Source organism: Triturus cristatus, chromosome 2_1 (genome assembly GCF_964204655.1).
Source record: "Triturus cristatus chromosome 2_1, aTriCri1.1, whole genome shotgun sequence".
Lineage (NCBI taxonomy): Eukaryota > Metazoa > Chordata > Amphibia > Caudata > Salamandridae > Triturus > Triturus cristatus.
The window spans coordinates 1,051,140,000-1,051,160,451 of NC_140581.1; the positions used below are offsets into that span (position 1 = coordinate 1,051,140,000).

General features: G+C 42.5%; 1 protein-coding gene across 1 annotated transcript in view; it reads left to right on the forward strand.

Annotated features, from left to right (window-relative positions):
• The window catches only part of ENPEP (glutamyl aminopeptidase), a 299,623-nt gene that overhangs the window by 104,643 nt on the left and 174,528 nt on the right, over nucleotides 1-20,452 (forward strand). The window contains exons 3-4 of the mRNA XM_085635692.1: nucleotides 593-724; nucleotides 9,413-9,533. Of these exons, the coding sequence (XP_085491818.1) occupies nucleotides 593-724; nucleotides 9,413-9,533 (253 nt within the window). The remainder of the gene's footprint in view (nucleotides 1-592; nucleotides 725-9,412; nucleotides 9,534-20,452) is intronic.

The following is a 20,452-nucleotide window of genomic DNA, read 5'->3' on the forward strand; positions in this document are numbered from 1 at the left end:
TGCACATCTCACAGCCACACACATACAAAATGGAGGGGATCCATAGCTGTGCAGCGGGAGTGATGAGACTGAGGGAATGCAATAAGCTGGACCAGAGTTGCAGTCTTCATCCAAGCTGCGGCTGCTGCATGCCAATCCTGATTAGTGGTGGTGGTGGGTCAGTCAAGTTGCATCCCCATGAAAAGTGCCTCTCAGGCTTGGCCAGTACTGTATGGTCCAGTGAGCTTGTGTGTGGCACAATAACGTTGGCTTACAGGGGCCATTTGCAGATACACTGCTGGCTGCTCACCGTGCCTTCTCCTTAAGGCTTCATCACTTTATAACCTCCATCTCCAACCCCAGATTCCTGCACATAGATGATGGGGCAAGAGGATCCATACGCCACCATAGCACAAATGTATATTAAATGCAGAGCAATGGAAGCTCTTCTGTGATAAGTGTGATGCACTCCTCTGTATCCCGCCCTCCAATCCATTTCATGCCACTGCAGTAGTTTTCCACCAGTTGCTTTAAAGTGCCATTACAGTGAAATGTAAAGCTGCAACTCCATGTTTGCCATGCAGCATATCTAACGTATGTGTTGTCTCTGCAGAGTACTGTCGAAGTTCTCCGTGGGTGGAACAAAACAACCTTTCAAAAATCGGTCCCGATGAGCACATATTTGGTGTGCTTTGCTGTGCATCAGTTTATACCCGAACTAAGGATGTCAGAAAGCGGGATTCCTGTAAGTGATGAATTTTTGTGTATAATCTTCTGTTTTTTCTGTAAATAAATAATGTCTGTACAGTGTACTTGACAAGAAGAAAAAAAAAACTGGCAGCTTTTCATTACGATGTCCAGTGCCATTTTGACTAACCCTGGGCGTAGTTTGCGTAGTAGCGCTACACGTAGCTACGCGAAGTGCACTTCGCACTACACGAGATATGTGTAGCGCTACGCGAACTGCGTAGTGCGCTGTTTGGGATGATTGCACAGTGCCGGATGCTTGTCTGCACTGTGCAATCATTGAAAACGGCATCTCGCACAGTGCGAACTGTCGTTTTCTGCCACTCGAGTAGATTTTTACTCGAGCGGCAGCTTTCTCAACGCGGACTGGCAGTTTCTCATAGGGAGCGGTCGCGAGCGTACGCGACCACTCGCAATGAGAAACTTGACCTCCCCGCATTGAGAATCTCGCCGGGAGGTTTATTTTACACGCTCGCGATCGCCAACTTGATGTTGCTGATCGCGAACGAGGAAAAAGTCTCGCCTAGATGTCATTTTGCTCGCTCACGGTCGCCAACTTGACATTGAGGACCGCAAGCGAGCAAAAAATGCCAACTACGCTACGCATTTTTGCACTGTGCTACGTGCAATTCGCGTAGCGCGAAGTAGCACAAACTACGTGAGTGTAGTGTAGTTGGCCACCCAGGGTTCATTTTGACAAGTCTATTAGTGTGAAACGCCAATAGCGAGCTACAAATAACAATTCAGTTAGGGAGCGCTTCCCCCAGCTAGCCAATCAGCCAGAGTGTATCATCTTTGCATTAGAGCTTGCGACGAAAAACGGAATCATGGGACATCTTAATTATTAAATCAGGGATTGCCGCTATTTTAAATGTATATAAGTAGTTCATACATTGCATGATAAGTAAGCAGCTGAAAGAAATAAAGTTTCTTCACTGTACAGTAGGACATAGGGGTACCTCTGCCTACTATCTGGTGCAAATAGCTGTGAATGCATCTAGCGGCTGCACTCTCTGTAGCATCACAAACTTACACTCCTGCAATCCCCTTTCAATGTTTTTGTGAGGATTCAAATTAACATTTCCTTCAAATTTAAAACGGGCATTAGTAAATTTCCCATGAAGAAATCTCCCATTTCATTGCTGTTTCTCTTAGCTGTAAATTTGACTTTTTGACCAAGGATGACTAGAAGGAGAAAGGCTCCTTTCCTCATAATTATTATACGGTTCTCACCGAAAGTTCAGCCATTTTGCACATCTTTCTTCCTCATTTCATACTGGCATGTAATGGATTTGTACTCTTCGATGGGCCATTTAGCATATTTTTATCAAATTTTGTGTTAGCAATTTTGTTTGCTTGGGACAACATGGGCATTTCGACTTTCGTAAACAATGAATACAGACGCAGGCAGAACACTTATTTTGGGTAACTTACAGCGGCAACAAAGGTTTTGATAGCTTTGTCCATCTCTGATTTTTTGTCTCAGACCACGGCACAATCTACTCGTTCACACTTTTCTCTTGCCGCTTCTTCTAGTTCCAATGTCATTTCTCTAAAGTGAATAGAGGTAATGAACCGATTAGCATACAAGGAAACCTGAACCATTCCAGAAATCCTGTCACCTGTTTCATCAAGTTCAACAGTTGCAGAGCTCTTCATCCCCATCACAGATTCTCTAGAGAGTGTGCCTATATTTCTGCATAACAGTTTTTTAAATCGCATTTTCTGTGTTTTAGTAACATAAACATGATGGTATATGACTGATGCCGATCATCCTTCCATGCTCAGGTGCATGTGTCATCCCATAAAAATGCATATTCACCTTTAAGGTTTTTGCATTGGTATACTGCTCCCTCTCAAAAATTGTTGGATTTGTTTTTTATCGATCTTCGTAGATTATCAGGTTTTTCTCATGTCTGGATCTCATTTCCTCCCTATGTTGCAGCCATCTTCGCCGTATCTTTCTATGTTTTTGAGGACATCCCCTAGCTTCATACATAGGCAATTTTAGGGTACAGTATGTGTCTAGGCTTGCTTTCCATTTGGAGATTCTGACTGCAGCTGGGTTTCTCCAGTTCTGGGTTATATTTCTTTTCCCTATTTCTAAGCCCAGGCTCAGTAGCGTCTTTTCCGCAAGTGCAAAGTCTTTGTCTGCATTATAATTAAAGAAAAGAAGATAACCATTCTTCTTTCGAATAGGGACTCTACCAGAATTTTCTCTCCTTCCAGCCTCGGAGAGACAGCTCATCTAGAGACTTCATAAACCACACATCTCATTGTTGTAAACTTCATGCATCCTTAAAACTCAGATTTTACTCCCATTCACCGTACTTGGTTTCACCTCCATTTAAAGTCATCTCAAGGGTTTTTTAAATACTCACCCTTCATAGATACAATTAAATCTGCCCATGGATCTAATTTGTAACTTTAATGAAGAAATTATTGCCTTTACATGCTCTGCCAAAGGGAGCTTGGTTGAATAAGCAGTTTGCAGGTACCTGTATTCTTGAAAAGAAATTCCTACCATCTTTCATGCTCTGCTCACTCTGTCCTGCAAATAAAATCCAACAACGTTTTACATTTTGCAACCCTGCAACCTGCACCTGCATACACATATCTAACTAAACCATATACAGGCCTTGGGCTTCTCTGAGACATTAGTAATTCAACTTTATAGTAACCTCATCAGTTTGTAGAAACACCTATTTCTGTTATCATTTGTTTGCCTATTCTTTTTGTGCCCCTTCCAGCTTCATAACCCCACACCTTTCCTTAACTAGTCACTCAACCTGCAGAGGAATTGGTTGTTCGTCTGCTTTTGTATATTTTCCACAATCCTTTTTTGATCCTGTCAAGAATCATCAAGAGAACAGCAGGAAAAAGACAGACCTTGACCTACTGAGGTTCACGCTGCAGTAAAGGAAAGCACTGAATTAGACCCAAGGCCTGGAAATTGAGCGGTGCAGGAAAGAGGGGGCTGATGCACAGAGGGGTTGTGCATAACATAACAGATCAGCTTCAGTACCAGTCACAGCAAGCACGGTTTCGAGGGACTGCAGATACTTCCAGGATAAAATAGGAAGTGGTAGTGAAGTTTTTCGCTGCTTATTTGAATGGTTCCTTGAACATCAATTCTTCCACTGTTTCCTACCCTGCACCTTTCTTGTGTTTTTCTTGCCTTCCCCATTTCTTACCTTTATGCAGTTACCACTGTACAGGTTTGCATCAGCTCCTTCTGGTTAAAGCTGGTTCCTCGTTTGTTATTTGCCACTGCCTATTCTGGCATAGTGTTCTCCTTCCTTGGCGTCTCCAATTCTACATGTTCACCTTCTTTAGTAGTCCAGATCATGTCCTTCGAACTGTAGGTGGAATTCCAGGTACCACTTTTGGCTTGTTATCAGCTTGCCTCTTGAGAAACATTGTAACCCTGGACTAAAGTAGCCTGTATTAGTAGGCACTGTCATTTACAATTTACTAGCCTTAATAATTCTCGACTACTGTTGAAATAGTATTTCCACATCATACTCAAAGGGAGAATCTTTCCTGGCGAGACATATCTGCTGATCCACTCATGCCTGAGGCATCATTGCCACTGCTCTCTCTCTCTCCCTTACCTCCATTTTCCCAATAGAGATCATTAGCTTCTCAGTCACTATATAACTCCTGATCATATCTCCTTTGGCACTAAGGTCTGAGGATTAGTATCATATTCCTCTGACTCATCCCCTTTAACACTCAAAGTATTATTAGACAAAACTCCTTTTCTCTACATTTTCTCCCAAAGCTGTTTTGCACTGGCAAGTGCCGTCAATGTCAGTAATTTTATAAGCACGTTATTTCCTGAAAATTAGCTGTTTCATTTCTATTTTTCCCTGGTTAGTTGTATCTCAAAATGTACATTGGCACTTATCATCAAAGCTGATTTGCTCCTTTGACACCAATCTATTCGATTGTTTCTTACTTTCCCATGGAACAGACACAGCCCATGTCACCTCCAACAACATCTAAAAACTTTGAATTGACTCCCCTTGTGCAGTTGTTTTTATAGGAACTTAATTCACAGTAATTTAATTTACAATTCCTGTACCAAAGTTGAGATTTTAGTTTCCTGAGACCTCTCTCTGACTTTGCATTTTTCTTCTCTTGCTGTGTATTTGCTATCTCTGTATCTGCTAAACTTGCAGTCAATGTTGTACTTGCTGTCTGCCCACTTTCCCCCGTCAGAGCCAGAGAAGGGGTGATTACCCTTGAGAAAATACTATGGTTTTCCAATTCCTCAGAAGCCCAAAATTTGTTATCATGAAATCAATATTTTACATTATTCTGCCTATCAAATAACAGGGGTAAGATATTTAGTGTCTCCCCTGGCCCACACCAACAGGGCAATCTGCAGTATTGCTTCCAGCAAATCTTCCCGCTTGGGTTTGAATTAATATTCATTAGTTGACCCATTTAATACCCAGATATTCCCACAAATCATGGGCTCATGACTCTTGCACCACAACCCTAGTCAAATAGACCAAGAAATCTCCATCCAAAAGAATTCTACCAGTGAGAAATTGGGTTACTGGTTGAGAGGGGTAAAACCCTTCTTAAAAAGCAACCGCAATTCTTGTCAGGGTGAGGCACAAGCCAACCCTAAATTAACATGTGCTCCACCCTCTGGGAGATTGTTACAGAGCAGTCAGGCTTAATTTAGAACTAATGTGTAAAGTGTTTATGCAGCAAATCAAACAGTAATAAAGTGAAAACACAACACAAGAAAGATCTCACACCAGTTTAGAAAACTACAGTAGATATTAATAAACAAAACAAGACCAAAGCGACAAAAATCACAAACAGAATGACCTTGGCAATAAGTTAATGTGTGCCAGGTCTCAGAGTCGAGACTCGTCTTACTGTACTTCTTTGTTTTAGCCGTACCTGCTAGTAGATTTCCATTAGGGGCGGGACATTCTTGGTTTAGAAATGTACATAATGTATCTCTGTGTTCGCTGAAGTCGTTCCCTCTGCAGCAATCCTAGGAGGCTGGTCAGACTGGACTCCACTCGAGTGTACCTGAATAAAACATACTTGGTTTGTATTCTCTACTGTTTGACCGACTCTTCATTTGTATGGATGTATGGAAGGCTCAGAGGTGGTCGCGAGTGACCCGGGTGGCCCTAATCGGGTCGCTTCCTCCACATCTATGGCTTTCATTTAATTCTGCTCCACTGTACCTTTTTTAATCTTTCAATGCATATATTTTGCTAATCGGAAATCATTTACCTGGAAGCATTTTGTTTTGGTTTAAAACCTGTGCATCTCTCTTTTTTCCACACTGCTGTCCCTCTAGCTCATTCTTTCACCCATCATCATTGTACCCACAAATCTTCTCCAGTGTTACATGACTCGTAAGATATTCCTCTCTGGACCTTAATACAAGTGCCCTGGATGCTTGACTGTAAATTCCACACCGCTGGAGTTATCAGGTCATGTTATCTCAAGGGGGTGCAGATTTAAATGGAGTTCTGGGCTAAACCATCCAGAACCTTCTGACAAATGAGGAATTACCAGGGGATCCAGGTTCCAGGTCACCTGGTAATTCCAGATCACCTGGCAATTCCTCATTTTCTCCCGCCTTTTATCAAGAGCATCCAGCTGAAATCTCCACATCAAAGTAAAGAGATCGACGGTGTGCATGCACATCTCATAATTTAGATGGTGCCGAAAATTACCATTACTGGACACTTCAAAATTAAAAAGCACCTTGCGCTCAACAGAGGCTACTAAACCCAAGTGAGGAGAACAGCAGTAGAAATTACAAAAAGAATGTTTGAGCATGTAGGGCATTATGTACAAAAATTCCTAATAAGAAATCTTAAATTGCATCAAATAATGATTTGGTACTAAAATTGGCTCTGTAGAAGTTGGAGCAATTTGGACAACTTCTACTTAATACACTGGTATTAATAGGTTGGTTCACAAAATACTGATTCGTAGTGGTTGCAAATTGACATACCTCAATAATATGCATGAGATTAGTTGCAAATTGAGACCCACTATTATTGGTTAGTGTCACAGGTCTGGAGGCCTGCTAGGGTCAGCAGATCACCATGTCCGTGATTGCTTGTAAATAAAGTAATCTTTTTTTTGTAAATGCAGCCCACTTTGCTAGCTGAAAACGGGATGCGTTTAAAATAGAAAATGAATAATTTTACAAACCTTTTTAGTAGCAGAGAGTGGTCCAATGGGCGATTACCTGCTCCTAAATATGGGGCCAATTACGGTGACGGTAGGACCGCCACCAACAGCCCATCGGTGGCGGTCCCACCTCCATTGGAACCATGTTCTCCGCCCACCATATTACAGTGGCGGAACCATGTTCTCCGCCCACCATATTAATGTGGCGGTCAGGCTTTCGGACCGCCACGCATCTGACGTGCTCCTTGAGCCCGCGGGTGCGGCGGAGGGGGTTGTATTCCCTACAATGGTGGCAGTGCCTGCTAGGCACCACCGTAGGGATTACAATGTCCCTTTCCGCCCGCCTTTTCATGGCAGTTAACCCGCAAAGAAAAGGCAGGTGGACAAGGACTTTGGGTGCCCGTAGCGGGCCCCCTTCTCCCCTGGCCCTCAGCTGTGGGTTTTTGGAGGGCACCTATGGTACTCCCCTACATATCCTTGCACCATGTGGCAGGCACTGCATGGTGCCTACCACGTAGTGCAGGGATATTTTAAGTGTCCTCTTTTTGCGCTGCGGGGTGTGCTGCAGCCAGCAGCACCCGCCGCATAGCAAAACATAGGCATTGCGACCGCCATGGTGGCAGTTGCATCGTAATGTCTCTGGTGGGACTGCTGACAACCTGTCGGGCGGTCCCGTTTAGGATAGGGGGGCGGACGTACAAAAGTCCGCCTGCCATTCTAATCAGGACCTAAGTTCTTGTCTATATTCACAATGGCAAATTGGTCCCTTGGGGGCCCCTTTCAATTTGCGAATGGTTACCATCAATTTGGATTTGCCCTTTATATTCCCTTTCCAAATACCCATTCTGTATTTAATCTGAAAATAAAATTGTTATTTGGTAATGTGTTATCCAATCTCAGTTTGGGTTTTGTACATTTAAAAAAGCCATTTGCGGTCACAAAATGGACAATTTTGAACTTTGTGACTGTAAAATGTCTTTGTGCATCAGGCATGACATTAGGGTCATAGGGCCATTACCTCCGGATGACCCCTTGTGTATATATGTTTAATATCCACTACGTCCCCCCCAATAAAGGGATACCTGGGGAACGCAGTAGAATTTTTATATTTAGATCCCCTGGCCTACCTCTTCTAAGCGCTCACTGAAATATGGTAGAGCCCACCCTGACTTTTAGGAGTCGGGGTGAACCCTATGATGAAGCATGACACCAATAGGGTGTGTAAGGGTTAACTAATAAAAAGGAGTTGCCTCTTTTCCCGCACTTGAGCGGGTTACGTCATGTAAGTCTAATTCTGAGCCCTTACGAGTTGGGATACTTTTGGTTAGGAATAGTTGACTCTGGAGGGTGTATCCACTTCCCTGAATACCTCTCTTACCCCCTGGCTTTGGTAGAGGACCCTCTTCCATAGCCTATGGTATAGAGTGTTTGTGCATCAGGCCCATAGTTTACATGGTGTATATACACCATGTCATGCAGAGCAATAAAGGCCAGATGTACGAAGCACTGGTCGCAAAATAGTGGTCGTAATTTGTGACCAGTATTACTAGGTTAATTTGCAAAATACTAATTCCTAGTGAGTCACAATTTCTTCTACCTCCTGAATCTGAAAGAAGTTCATCACAGTTTGTGCCCAAATAGAAATCGCAGCCATCACAGAGATGGTGGCCTTTTGAGGTCAACAGACTACCATATCTGTGATTGCTTTTAAACAAAGATTATTAGAGAAAAACAGAATGCGTTTAAAACAAAAAGAAAAGTTAGGGTAACAGTTTTTAGTAGTCAGTAGTCTCCATGGTCACTGCCTACTCATAAAAATATCTTTTCATCATTCTCAAAGCAAAATGGAGCACTTGGGTCCCCTTCTCATCTATGAATGGGTTACCACTACATTATTGTAGTCATTAAAATATTGATATTTGGCGACTGGATTTTGGACGTATAACATTAATACGGATGTCCTAAACACACCCTTTCCAAATACAGAAGTGGTGTTGGGTCCCAAACCCAAATTGCGATCAGTTAAAGATTTACCAAATCGCAATTTGTGATTTGCAGATAGCAAAAATAATATTGTGCTGGCAACCAACCCAATTCTGCAAATCAGGCCTTTTGCAACCAGAGAAATCCTTTGTACATCTTGCCCTAACTGTTCTTATTTAGAAATATCAAGGTAGTGCAGGCATAAAAGTAGTGGGAAGAAGAGACTCAGCCAGTGCAAGTGTGCAGTGATGAGCTAAAATTCACACGAGCCCATGTGTTTGTTCAAAAACACAGATCAAAACATGCACGTATAAAACCAGCAAAATGAAACAAAAACAGTAAATGTCTGCGATTCTTTAGTGGGTGCTATTGTTTGGATTGATTTGTACTTTGTAGCATAGTAGTAAAACTGTAATTGGTAATTCTCTATGCTGAATGGCTGTTTAAATTATTGTAGAATTGTTGTGTATGGATTCCTTTGCAAGTCACTCCAAGCTAACTGTTTCTGTTTTACTTACAGCTAACCATTTATGCTCAGAAAAATCAAATTCGCACTGCGGAATATGCAGCAAATGTTACTAAAACCATTTTTGACTTCTATGAAAAGTATTTCAATATGAGTTACTCACTTCCGAAGTTAGGTAAGGCAGTTGTTTCAAGCATTTTTAAGTTTCTGTTGTTGTTTTTGTTGGAGGTAGCCGTGTCTACATTTTGCTAAGTGCTTTTGACAAGTGTATGTTGTGTGTTGCGCTGTTTGAATGATACACGCTCTGCAAAAATACAAAAACATTTCATGCCAGATTCAGGACGACAACAAAAGAGAGATACCGAGATGAAAGAGGAGAAATAAATAAAAAGAGCATAGACTGAGTAGAAGATTGTGATATATAAAATGAGACATAGATAGAAGAGCACGTGGTCAAAGAAACACATCAGTGGGGATAAGAGGGAGAGGGATACACAAGACAGAGCTAGAGAAAGTGATGAGATAGACAATGAGCAAAGCAGAGAAAGGCAGAATATGTGGGAAAAAGAGGAAGCCAGAAAAATAGAGAGTACAAAGGAGAAAGAAGATGAGATAAAGATGGACAGATAGGCGAGTTGAGGTAAAAAAGAAGAGAAAGTTAGAGCTAGAGGGAAAGTGAGAACTCGGGATAGGCAGAAAGACAAATGGAGAAAGAGGAACAGAACTGGTGCTAGATAGAGAGGACAAGGAAGAGAGCGGGAGAAAAACAAAGAAATAGAGAGAAAGAATCAGTAGGTAGAAAGATGTCACTTGCTTCTCCCAGGCAAAAGTCTCTGGGGGAAATAAAGGTGAAAACATGAACAGTAAGTTTGAGTCCTCCAGGTTATTCCGCAAACTCTCAGAACTCCTCTTAATGCTTTCTCTGCTACCCCATTCGTCTACCTCCAACCCTCCTGGCATTGCCAAAAGGGCCATGATACAGACAACTTGTAATGAGAGCCTGTTCTTTCAGAAGAATTGACAGTGTGGTCTATGGTATACAATAATGAAACAACTGTGTGAAATACGTAGTTGCATGTCATAAACATGAATACATTCTAACTTCTGAGATTTGAACATGCCAGCTTGGTGGCCTTCACATAATGTGTATCATATGGCCTCCTTCATGTTGACAGAGATACAAAAGTCTACTAATGGAACATTATCAGAAAATTTCATTTTGCCAGTGGTAACAGAATACCCATCACAGTCTAATTATCTCCTAAAACCAGACTCTGTATGTGGCTCATTTTGAACAAATTGCTAAGTTGGTTCCCTTTTATTCTCTTTTCCACAAGCAGCTGTGTCAAAAGATGCCTCTGACCTCCATACATCTAGATAACAACTTGCTGGAACCAAAGCTGTCTTTCAAAGTGAACCTTCCTTTCATCAAGATTCATAGGTCATGATTACCAAGGACAACATCATGTCATATGAATATGCAGGGAAGGACCCTTCTTTGGCTCATGAGGTGATGGGAAGCTGAGGAAATTTGCTCCACCTCTTGCCATCTTTAAAAAACAGTACACTTTGCAGGTTGTGGTCCCAAAAGTCTGAGCAAGGTGGAATAGTCTATGTTTTAGACTTGATAAAACTAAAATTACTTGCATTCATCACTGAAAGAGAAAGAGGTACCCAGGTACCTTAGGTCAAGGTAAGTGAACATTCCTCTCTTGATTCATAAAATGATGGCATGTTCTCCAGAACAAGACAACAGCTGTTTTCCTTGCGATCTTATCATAAAAGTGGCAAGGTTTTACCTGGTCTTCTCGTTATTTACTTTGGTACCTTGAATCCAGACTTAGAACACATACCACACAACCCTCTAGAATAGTTTCATCTGTATTGGCAATTTTAATGTGTCAATTGACTAAAAATTGTGGAGGTTCTCCATATCTTGGAATTAGTTGACCTGGCCACTGGCCTGGCCTGTAGTGGTAATGCCACTTGTTACACTGGATGATCTAGCCACTGCTCTCCGCAGCTGGGCCTATCCTGCTTTCATTTTACACTACCCAATCTGCCGCTAGGTTGCATGACAGTCTTAAGGCTTTGAGGGAATAACTGTTGCGCTGCTAGGCTATGGCCCCCTTTTTTGCTAGCACCTTTCGGTCAATGTCCTCTATATTGAGACAGACTGAACCAGCCACCAGGTTGGGCTGCTCATGCTGTGGTCATGCGCCGCCTGTCTGACTGAATTTATTAGTGACCCACTCACTTGATTGGGTACCACCCTTCCTAGACAAGGTCTCCCTCCTGCATGACTGTGCTAGGATATCTGCCTTCTAACTACACTTTGCTCCAATTTTCAGTCCCAGTGAAGAATAAAGTCTCCTAAATTAAGTGCACATCTGCAGTTGGATCACCATGATCTGCAAACAATAGACTCCTTGGTTGCCAAGCAGGAACAACACATCATCCTGGAGGAAGTTGGGGCAACCAGAGCTTCCTTGAGGGGAAAAGTAGATGCAATTGTCATTTAACTGGGGCCTATTGCAAGATGATCAAAAGTGGTTATCCAAAAGAGTTACCCAGTCAACGCGCGCCCTGCAAGAGTTGGAACCCCAAACATCAGATTTGCAGAAACAAACACAAAACCTGTTATAACAAGAGTCCTTCCTGGAGGGCAGGGTGGAGTACGCTGAGAGGCACTCACACTGCAGTTACATAAAAATAGTCAGAATACCTAACAGCCTACATTGTTGAGTTTCTGGAAAATTATATCAAGGGCATTGTGGTGCCTCAAACACTTTCTCCCTTTTCCTTTATTGAGGGGGACCACTGAATCCCAGCACATACACTTTATACTGGTGCCCAGTTGTCTCCAAATTGTGGTATTTTAAGGCTAGAGTTTAGATATTGTGAGTGGCAAGGCAGGTCAAGTAGCTTGTAATGGATATCCTAGATGTACAGAGAAAGCACTAAGAGATGTGTCTGAAGCACTCTCTGCTGTTCCCCGCATGCTTAAAATGTTGACAGGCAAGAATGCCCTAATTTTCATTGACACAGAGGTGGTTTGGGAATGGGCTGAGAGATAGGGATCCTCTGCACTGGCAGATATTCCCCACAAGTGGGAACATTGGATGACCAAACGTAACCACAGATGACCCAGGCAAAAGCCAAGTCCATATTCTGGCCCAGTAGTAGCTCCATTGCAGGAACATGCCTGGGACAGTAAATAATAATAATAATAATAAATATTATTATTTTTATGTAATGTGATGAGAGGAGTCTTCCACGGATCGCCCGGATGGGCACCATGTTTATGTTTGTGTTTATATTTAGGGGTTTTATAGAGCGCATAGCTGCCCAGGGGCTTCCCAGCGGTGAGGAGCAGACGATAACAGATAACGGGAAGAACCATGTCTTCAATTTTTTCCTGAATCTTGATCTGTGAGCAGTTTCAGTTCTTTGGGCATGGAATTCCATAGCTTTGGCACGAGGTGCAAAAATGATCTTTCTCCCTATCTGGGTCCCTTTATGCTTGTGGTCTTGATGAGACGATCTGAGGAGGATGTTAGAGATAATTCCGGCGCATATGGGGTGATGAGTGCTCTGAGAGGGGCTGAACCCTTACAGTTCATGACTTTATGCGCTATACATAATGGTTTAAATTTGACCCTGGCCTGGATCGGCAGCAAGTGAAGTAGGCTCAGTACTCCTTTCGCTGATTCATGCCTGGGTATACTTCTAAGTAACGTGGCTGCTGCATTTGGTACCACTTGTAGTCTGTTCACCACGTATTTGGGTGATCCCAAAAAAGGGAATTCCCGTAATCCAATTGTGAGCCCACTAGGGACTGTATAACTATTCTCTGGGTCTGCTCAGGAATAAGACCTAGTATTTTATGAAGCATACGTAGTATTCCAAAACAAGTGGCAGCCAATTTCCTAGCTTGTGTTTCCATGTAGAGATGGTGATTCTGCCACATTCCCAGTTTCTTTATGGAAGTTTTGCCGATGGGAGGACATCCCAGTCCTTTTGGCCAGCTAATTGTGACTTGTGGTGGGGAATTATATCCTAGGAACGTGAGTTACATTTTGTCACCATTCAGTTTTAACCTACAACCAGTCATCCATTTTGCTACTTTTTCCATACAAGGAACAACTTGGTCATAGTTTGATTTAGGACGCTCTGCCACTGAGACTACCAGTTGGGTATCATCAGCATGGGAAACGATTGATGGCCCGAATTCCTGGACAATCTCGGCCAGAGGTTCCATATAGAGATTAAATAGTGTGGGACTGAGGGCAGAGCCCTGTGGTACGCCGCATGCGATCTCTAAAGCATCTGAGTAATGTCCGCATTCCGTTATCTGGAAGGATCTGTCTTTTTGGAATGACTCTTTCCAGCTTAGAGTGCTGTCCCAAATCCCTGCTTTCTCGAGCCTGTGAATCAGTGTTTTGTCATCCACTGTATCAAAAGCTGCACTAAGGTCGTGCAGCAGGATTGCAGCTTTCACTACTGATAGAGCACTTCAAAGGCGCTGCCTGGCATTTACAATACTTTCAGCTGGCGCTATCACCCCCATTAAGCTACATACCTGAAACGGATGCAACACACCAGAGCATATGGGCAGGGCTTCATCTAGACATTAGCTGCACGACACACCGTACATGATATTGGATGGTTTCCTTAGTTTTTGTGGATGGTCAACCATTCAGATGTCTGTGGTTTATACTGTTAGTTTTTGGACCCAGAGATCTGAACAGAGTTATATCCTTCAGGTACGATTATCGCGATAGTGGCAAAAACCAATCTTTAGCGATGGAGGAGGGAAGGCTGTTCTATTCCTGGACACACTCTCACATACAACACACACCGCTATGTCTCAACCAGGTAACTCTCCATGATCAAGAGATATTGTATCTATTCCTTCATAAAGCGTATGGGGACCACATTGCCCTGCTTTTAAAAATGCTACATAACATTAGCAGAAAGTACCAGATTCCAGAAGCATTGCTATTGTCAAGTTTTTTCTAATAATTCTTCAACCAATGCCAGTAGGGCCCTGATCTGGGTAAGGGAAGGAGTCATTTTTTTATCTTTTGAGTCCAACATGGTAGTGCTGACATGGAGGGTAAGTTTGTCCGGTGGAAGGTAGGCTGGATGGAACTACAGTCTAAGTGGGTAACATTTATGCACCCAATATGGAACACCATATGCTCTTGAATCAGTTGACAAAGCAACTCACTTTGTAGGTGCATAGTCCATTGAATCTAGGAGGGAATTCAATTGCATATTAGATGTTATATTGGTCAGGTTCCACCCTTACCTCAGGCTCAGACAGTCCATATTGCAAAAGCCGTAGTGCACTTGTTTACTTAATGATCCATGTTAGATGTGTGAAGATTATGCAACCCTGGAGTTAGACTTTATTCTTTCTATTTCCCTTTACATGACCTTTATGTCTTAATGGACCGACTAGTCAACTCTGGTTCATTTCCTTCGACTATTTGGGTACAGCTGCGTCTCATCGTAATCCTCTACCGATAGGCCTGGCATGGGACACAGTCCATCCTGTTATCCACGCTTGGTGCCTCCGAGGCTCCATGTTTGTGGGTGAAGTATTTTGTGGTATATTAGTGTGGAGGAAACACAATTACTTCGAGGAAAATGATGGAACTGCCTCCTCCCTGGTGGCCAAGTGAGAAGCCTTCAAAGTTTTAAGCAAGAGGTTACTGCATTCATGCTATAGCGGAAGTGTGCTAGGCCATACAGAGTAATGTGCATAAAGCTGAGGATTCACTTGCCCCAATTAAGAAGAACCCTGTTCGTAACCCCACGTTGTGGCACTCACTTCTGGCTGCATGTGAAGAACAGGCCATACTTATGGAGCAACTGCACTTCATTGACTACATCACGTACACAGTTCGTGCTCACACTGAAAAGGAAAGGACAAGAAGTGTAATGGCATGTTTCATCATCTGTGAAATCACCTCCCTGCCTGTCTCATCACTCCAAACTTCACAGCGCCCCACCTTAGACAACCAGCATGACATCCACTCAGATTTATATGAGCAATATGAGCATTATCCAGTGCTCAATGAGGGCAGGACCGAGGGCACCGATACACCGGCCATAGAGTTCCACAGAGTACTGCTGCTTAGAGTTTACCTGGCAGGAGGCAAAATAAATGTTCCCATTACTGTGTAGAACATCAGGAATTCCAAGCGTGATTTAGGTGCTGGTAAGATGCCAGTGATTGATGGGTTTCCATTGGAATTCTATATCAAACATACACTGCTGCTAAAGAACCAATGCTTGCTCTCCTGTATGAGATGATGGCTGCCCTGATTGTATCGATATCCAAATCCGTTCGCCTCGGTTCTGACCTCTCTTCATATAGACCAATAGTCAGTTTGAACTCTGGCTATACAATCCTCAGAAAGATTTTAGCAGGCAGTATACAGGGCAAACTTTCTAAACTGATCCTTCCAGATCAGAATGGTTCATTGCACAGCAGGAATACATCTTGGAACATCAGAAGACTATACAGAATTAGGGATGTGGTACCACCGACATGGCCTCCCTCAGTGTGCCGGACCCTTAAGCTGAAAAAGCTGTTCGATAGCCTTCGGGAATATCTGTTTGAAGTACTGGCTGGATTTGTATTCAGAGAGTGCACCAACTAGTTGGTCAAATTACTCTATACACGCCTTTTTGCCAGGTTCTGTAAGGACAAACCATTATCAGATACCTTTGGAATGCACAGGGGGACCAGCGCAGGGTGTCCTTGTTTCCCTTGCTCTTTGCACATGCCACTAAGCTAGTGGTCGTCAGTTGAAGATTAGGGTGTGAGGGGCATTGGAACATCCCATTTTTGCTACCTGGGAATTCAGATCTTTCATTAACGTCGAGACCTCCTTCTTGGCAACCTCACCAAACAGTGGCTGCCCCTAAGGCACAGACTATGTTCTGGAGACCTTGTCTTATCTTGCTCATGAGATGCATCACTGTAACAAAAATAGTTATGCTACATCACCTTTTATACTACTTCACCAATCACCCTATCCTTCTGCTGGGTCACATTGGACAAGTTGAGATACATGGTTGAGCAGGGCGCACTGGGGGTTTCAAATTTGGAACACTATTATCTGGCAGCCCAGCTTCAGTGGAAGGCTTGCTGACTGATGGAGCTCTCACTGGAGAAAATGTGTACTAATGGGCACCCCTGCTCCTTGGGCACCATGCCAACTCCTGCTTCCAGGTACTAAACTGCTGTGAGGATGGCCCTGGTTACTGTATGCAGCACAGAGTTTCTTCACAAGATGCCTACTGATCACAAACCAAATCACACTCTACACCCCGGCCTTCCCAAACATCTGGGTCATCTCATGGTCACTGAAAAACAGATGGACATACACAGAGGGCAGTTCTTGATATACTGGTCCTAGTTAATGCCCTCTGTGTCAAATGGATTATTACTAACTCAGAATCCATGATACGCTACGTGGGCAGACCATGTTCATGATGGGAAAATGCGGGAGATGAACCAATTAAATAGGGCTAGGTGTAGGAGATAGAAATAAGCCCTGAATTTCACAAGAGAGACTGGGAATTGGCAGTCTGCTCCAATGCACAATCTTGCATGATGTTAAGTTTAAATATACACAATTTAAAATACTACACAGGCCCCATTTATCCTCTGATGAAATCAATACAATTTTCCTAATTTCAGCACCTCCTGCCCTCTCTGTGTCGCATCCTCGGCAGGCCTTCAGCACATGCAATAGGATTGTCCATCTGAAGGGGTTTACTGGTCTGAAGTCCTGTATAAACTTTCATTACTCGTATAGCAAACTTAAAGAACTGGGGGAAATGCGCTTTAGGACTATATAAGCAACTTAAAAAAGTAAAGGAGTTACCTGCTTCCTCAACCTTTCTCTACTTATTGCCAAGCAGGCAGTCACTTTAAAGTGGAAAATGGTAGTACATAGCACACCAAGGGCATGGTGTTGACCACCATTAAGTGGGCTGAGGCCGAGGTTAAAGCCCTACACAGGGAAGTGGACAGAAGCCTGCATAGGCATCTGATTGCTGGCGGCAGGGATACTATTGTCCTAAACCCGACACACTACCAGTTAATTCCAGCCCAGATTATATTGCAAACTCCTAGGCTTATCACACCCCCATATCATGGCAGGGAGGCAGACCTAGGCTTTACACACTACCGTATGCTCATGCGCCGCTTGCCAGAAACTATTACACCCATGCCGAACTCTGCCCATCCCACCGTCCTTTTCTTCTACCTCCTTTCATAACTGATTGATAGAGGGCATTAGACATCTCCCCTGCTTGTGCTGCTTGTTGATACCACAATTTATTTTCCGTTTTTATTACTGCCAACATTTGTATTGCCTGCCTTTCTAGCCTCTGAGAACAATGTTGTATGTTTGCTGTTTAATGTTATACCGTCCATAGTTCTATCCCACAGTAGACTTATACATGACTCTCAGTCGCGGTAGGTGACAGCTCACCCCCTGTGGCCACCCCACATTGCAGTGGCCATGTTTGTAACTTATTTTTGATGCTGACCTATATACCTAGCAAGAAGGGATGTGACCCTCCTCTTTATAGTGTTGTAACGTAAATTGCTTACACTGTACTCTAAAAGATGCCAGATGTTTAAAAAAAGGTATTCCCTTTTCGGTAGATGCTTGCATTTTGTCTGCTCAGATTCCTCACACAATACAACCTGGAACCAGAGGTTGATTCAGTTCGCATTAACTAAATATTAGCTTTTACTGCTGGGCATGACATTTGATAATGAAAATCAGATACATGTGTCCTATGCGCACACTTAGCGAGAGGAAACATTCCGGGCCTGATTCACAAAGAAAGTGGAAATGTACAGATGGAGATCTCCAACTCCGATAGAACATAACTGTTCTCCGTTCTGGAATCCACAAAAGTTCCTAAGAGTATGCCTGAAAAGTTGTGCAGGCTCAGGTTTCCAGGCACACTTCTCTGGAGATCATGTGACATTCCCATTGGGATCCTACTCCCACTGACCACAGTTCTCCCTAGTGAAGAGCTCCTCAGAGGAGGACTAGGATCCCCTGTTGAAAGGTACACTATTTGATTTATTTGCATGGAGAATATTTATCCCCATGCGGAAAACCCTTGCCCTATACCCCATCAAACCTGGGTGAGATCTGTTCCCCTGCACACTCTGCCTGGAAAGGGATTTATGCCATCACTTGGCTGCAGTAAACATCCAACACTTTCCAGGGTGGAAAGGGGTAGGGGACATGTCTGTACATTCATACAAATATCCATGTTTGTGAGAGTTCACAAATTTCCAAAACTAACCCTGCCTTGTACCACTCACTTTCCAGCCATTTGAGTGGGATTTTTGGGTGTAAAGAACACCACACTTTTGAGAGAGGCCTCTGCATATGTGAATGAGCTTATGCCACTTAGAAATTACTGTGTGAATTGCTGGCAAATGTAAGTAAGGTACATTTGATCGTAAACATACCTTTATGATTACATTTACCTTTGTGAATAGCCCCTCAATTGTTATGCTAATGATCCATGCATATTCTTTAGAGCCATATACCTTTTGTGTACATTCTCATTTTTGGCTAGGTTGTGTCACATCATTAATGAGAACGATGGCACAGCATGAAGGAATACACAGGTATTCTGGTAAAACATAGGTCTCAGTCCTATTGCCTTTCCAACAAAACGTGCCCTCTGCTGTGGGCTAATACTCACATCAACTGCCACCTCGCAGAACCTCACACCCTTAAACAAACTAAATGGCTCTCTCTGTCCCTTTAACCATCCCATTACCTGAAAGTTAACTGCTTGACTTGTCAATTGCTTTTTAAACTCACTTTAATCAGATTACTCATGTCAGCTATTTCCTGAGCACACTCCCTTTCACTGCAATGTTTCCGGGGGAAAAAACAGTCCTCAGATGTTGCCTCTAACTCTCTGTTGCATTCTCGGCTTTATACATTAATGTATTACTTTACAAACAGTGGGCCTGATTCAAACAGTTCATTTACATTTTTGAGTAATTTACAAATTTGAGTAAGTTTACTATGTTTTGGCAAATCACAAAATAGTGTAAATTTGCTCCAAAAGTGTAACTTACATGTCTTGACCAAATTCGTGGGCGTACCTGCTATTCACAAACTGAATGCGCTATTCACAAAGGTAACTTATACTTGTGAATAATTTACATATGTAATTTACTCGTACACTTTTGAGTGACTGTACTATTTTTGGCTGCAAATCTGAGGGCAAAGTGGCTCAAACGTGTAAAAGTAAATTGCACAAGTAAATTACTCAACAGTATGTTTCCATTTTGAATACCCCTTTCAGTTTCTGAATACTTTCCTACTTTATTTTCTTTTTTATTCCTTTTGTTTTCTCTCCCTCCTTAATTTTTCTTGTTTTTCTGTTTTGCTCTTCTTTCTACTTTGATGTCTTCCATATTTCTCATTCCATGTTTCTTTTCCCCCTTTCTTTGTGTATTTCTATCTTTCTTGCTTTTACCTTCCTCTTTTTTTAAATTCTTTTTTCCACCATCCTCCTTCCTCCAACATTGATTTATCTTTTCTTCTCCAACATTCTATTGAACCTCTGTTTTCCTTTTTATCTTTCTTTTTGTTTTCTTCCCCTTTGTCTTACTTCCATTTACCTTTCTTTATCCACTAATTTCTTTGCAGTCTGTTTCTTTCCTCCTGGCTCCTTTTTCTTCCACTTTTTCATTCTTTTAATTTTCCCTTTCATCCTATCATTTCTTTTTTCTGACATATTCTACTCTCTTTCCTTCACTCGCCATTCTTTCCTTTCACCTTTGCCTTTTTTTCTTTAGTCTCACTTGTTCAACTTTCTTCTCACTCACGTTTGTTCTTTGTCTTTCTCCTGACCCTTTTTCTCCTCCTTTTTAGTCTCATTTGTTTATTTCTTCTCGCTGTCTTTATTTTTTCTATATTATTTTGCTCCTTTCCATCTTCTCACTCTTTTGTTCTAGATTCCTCTTTTCTAGATCTACCTGTTCCTATTTCTTTGCTTTCATTATTTTTCTTACTTTCT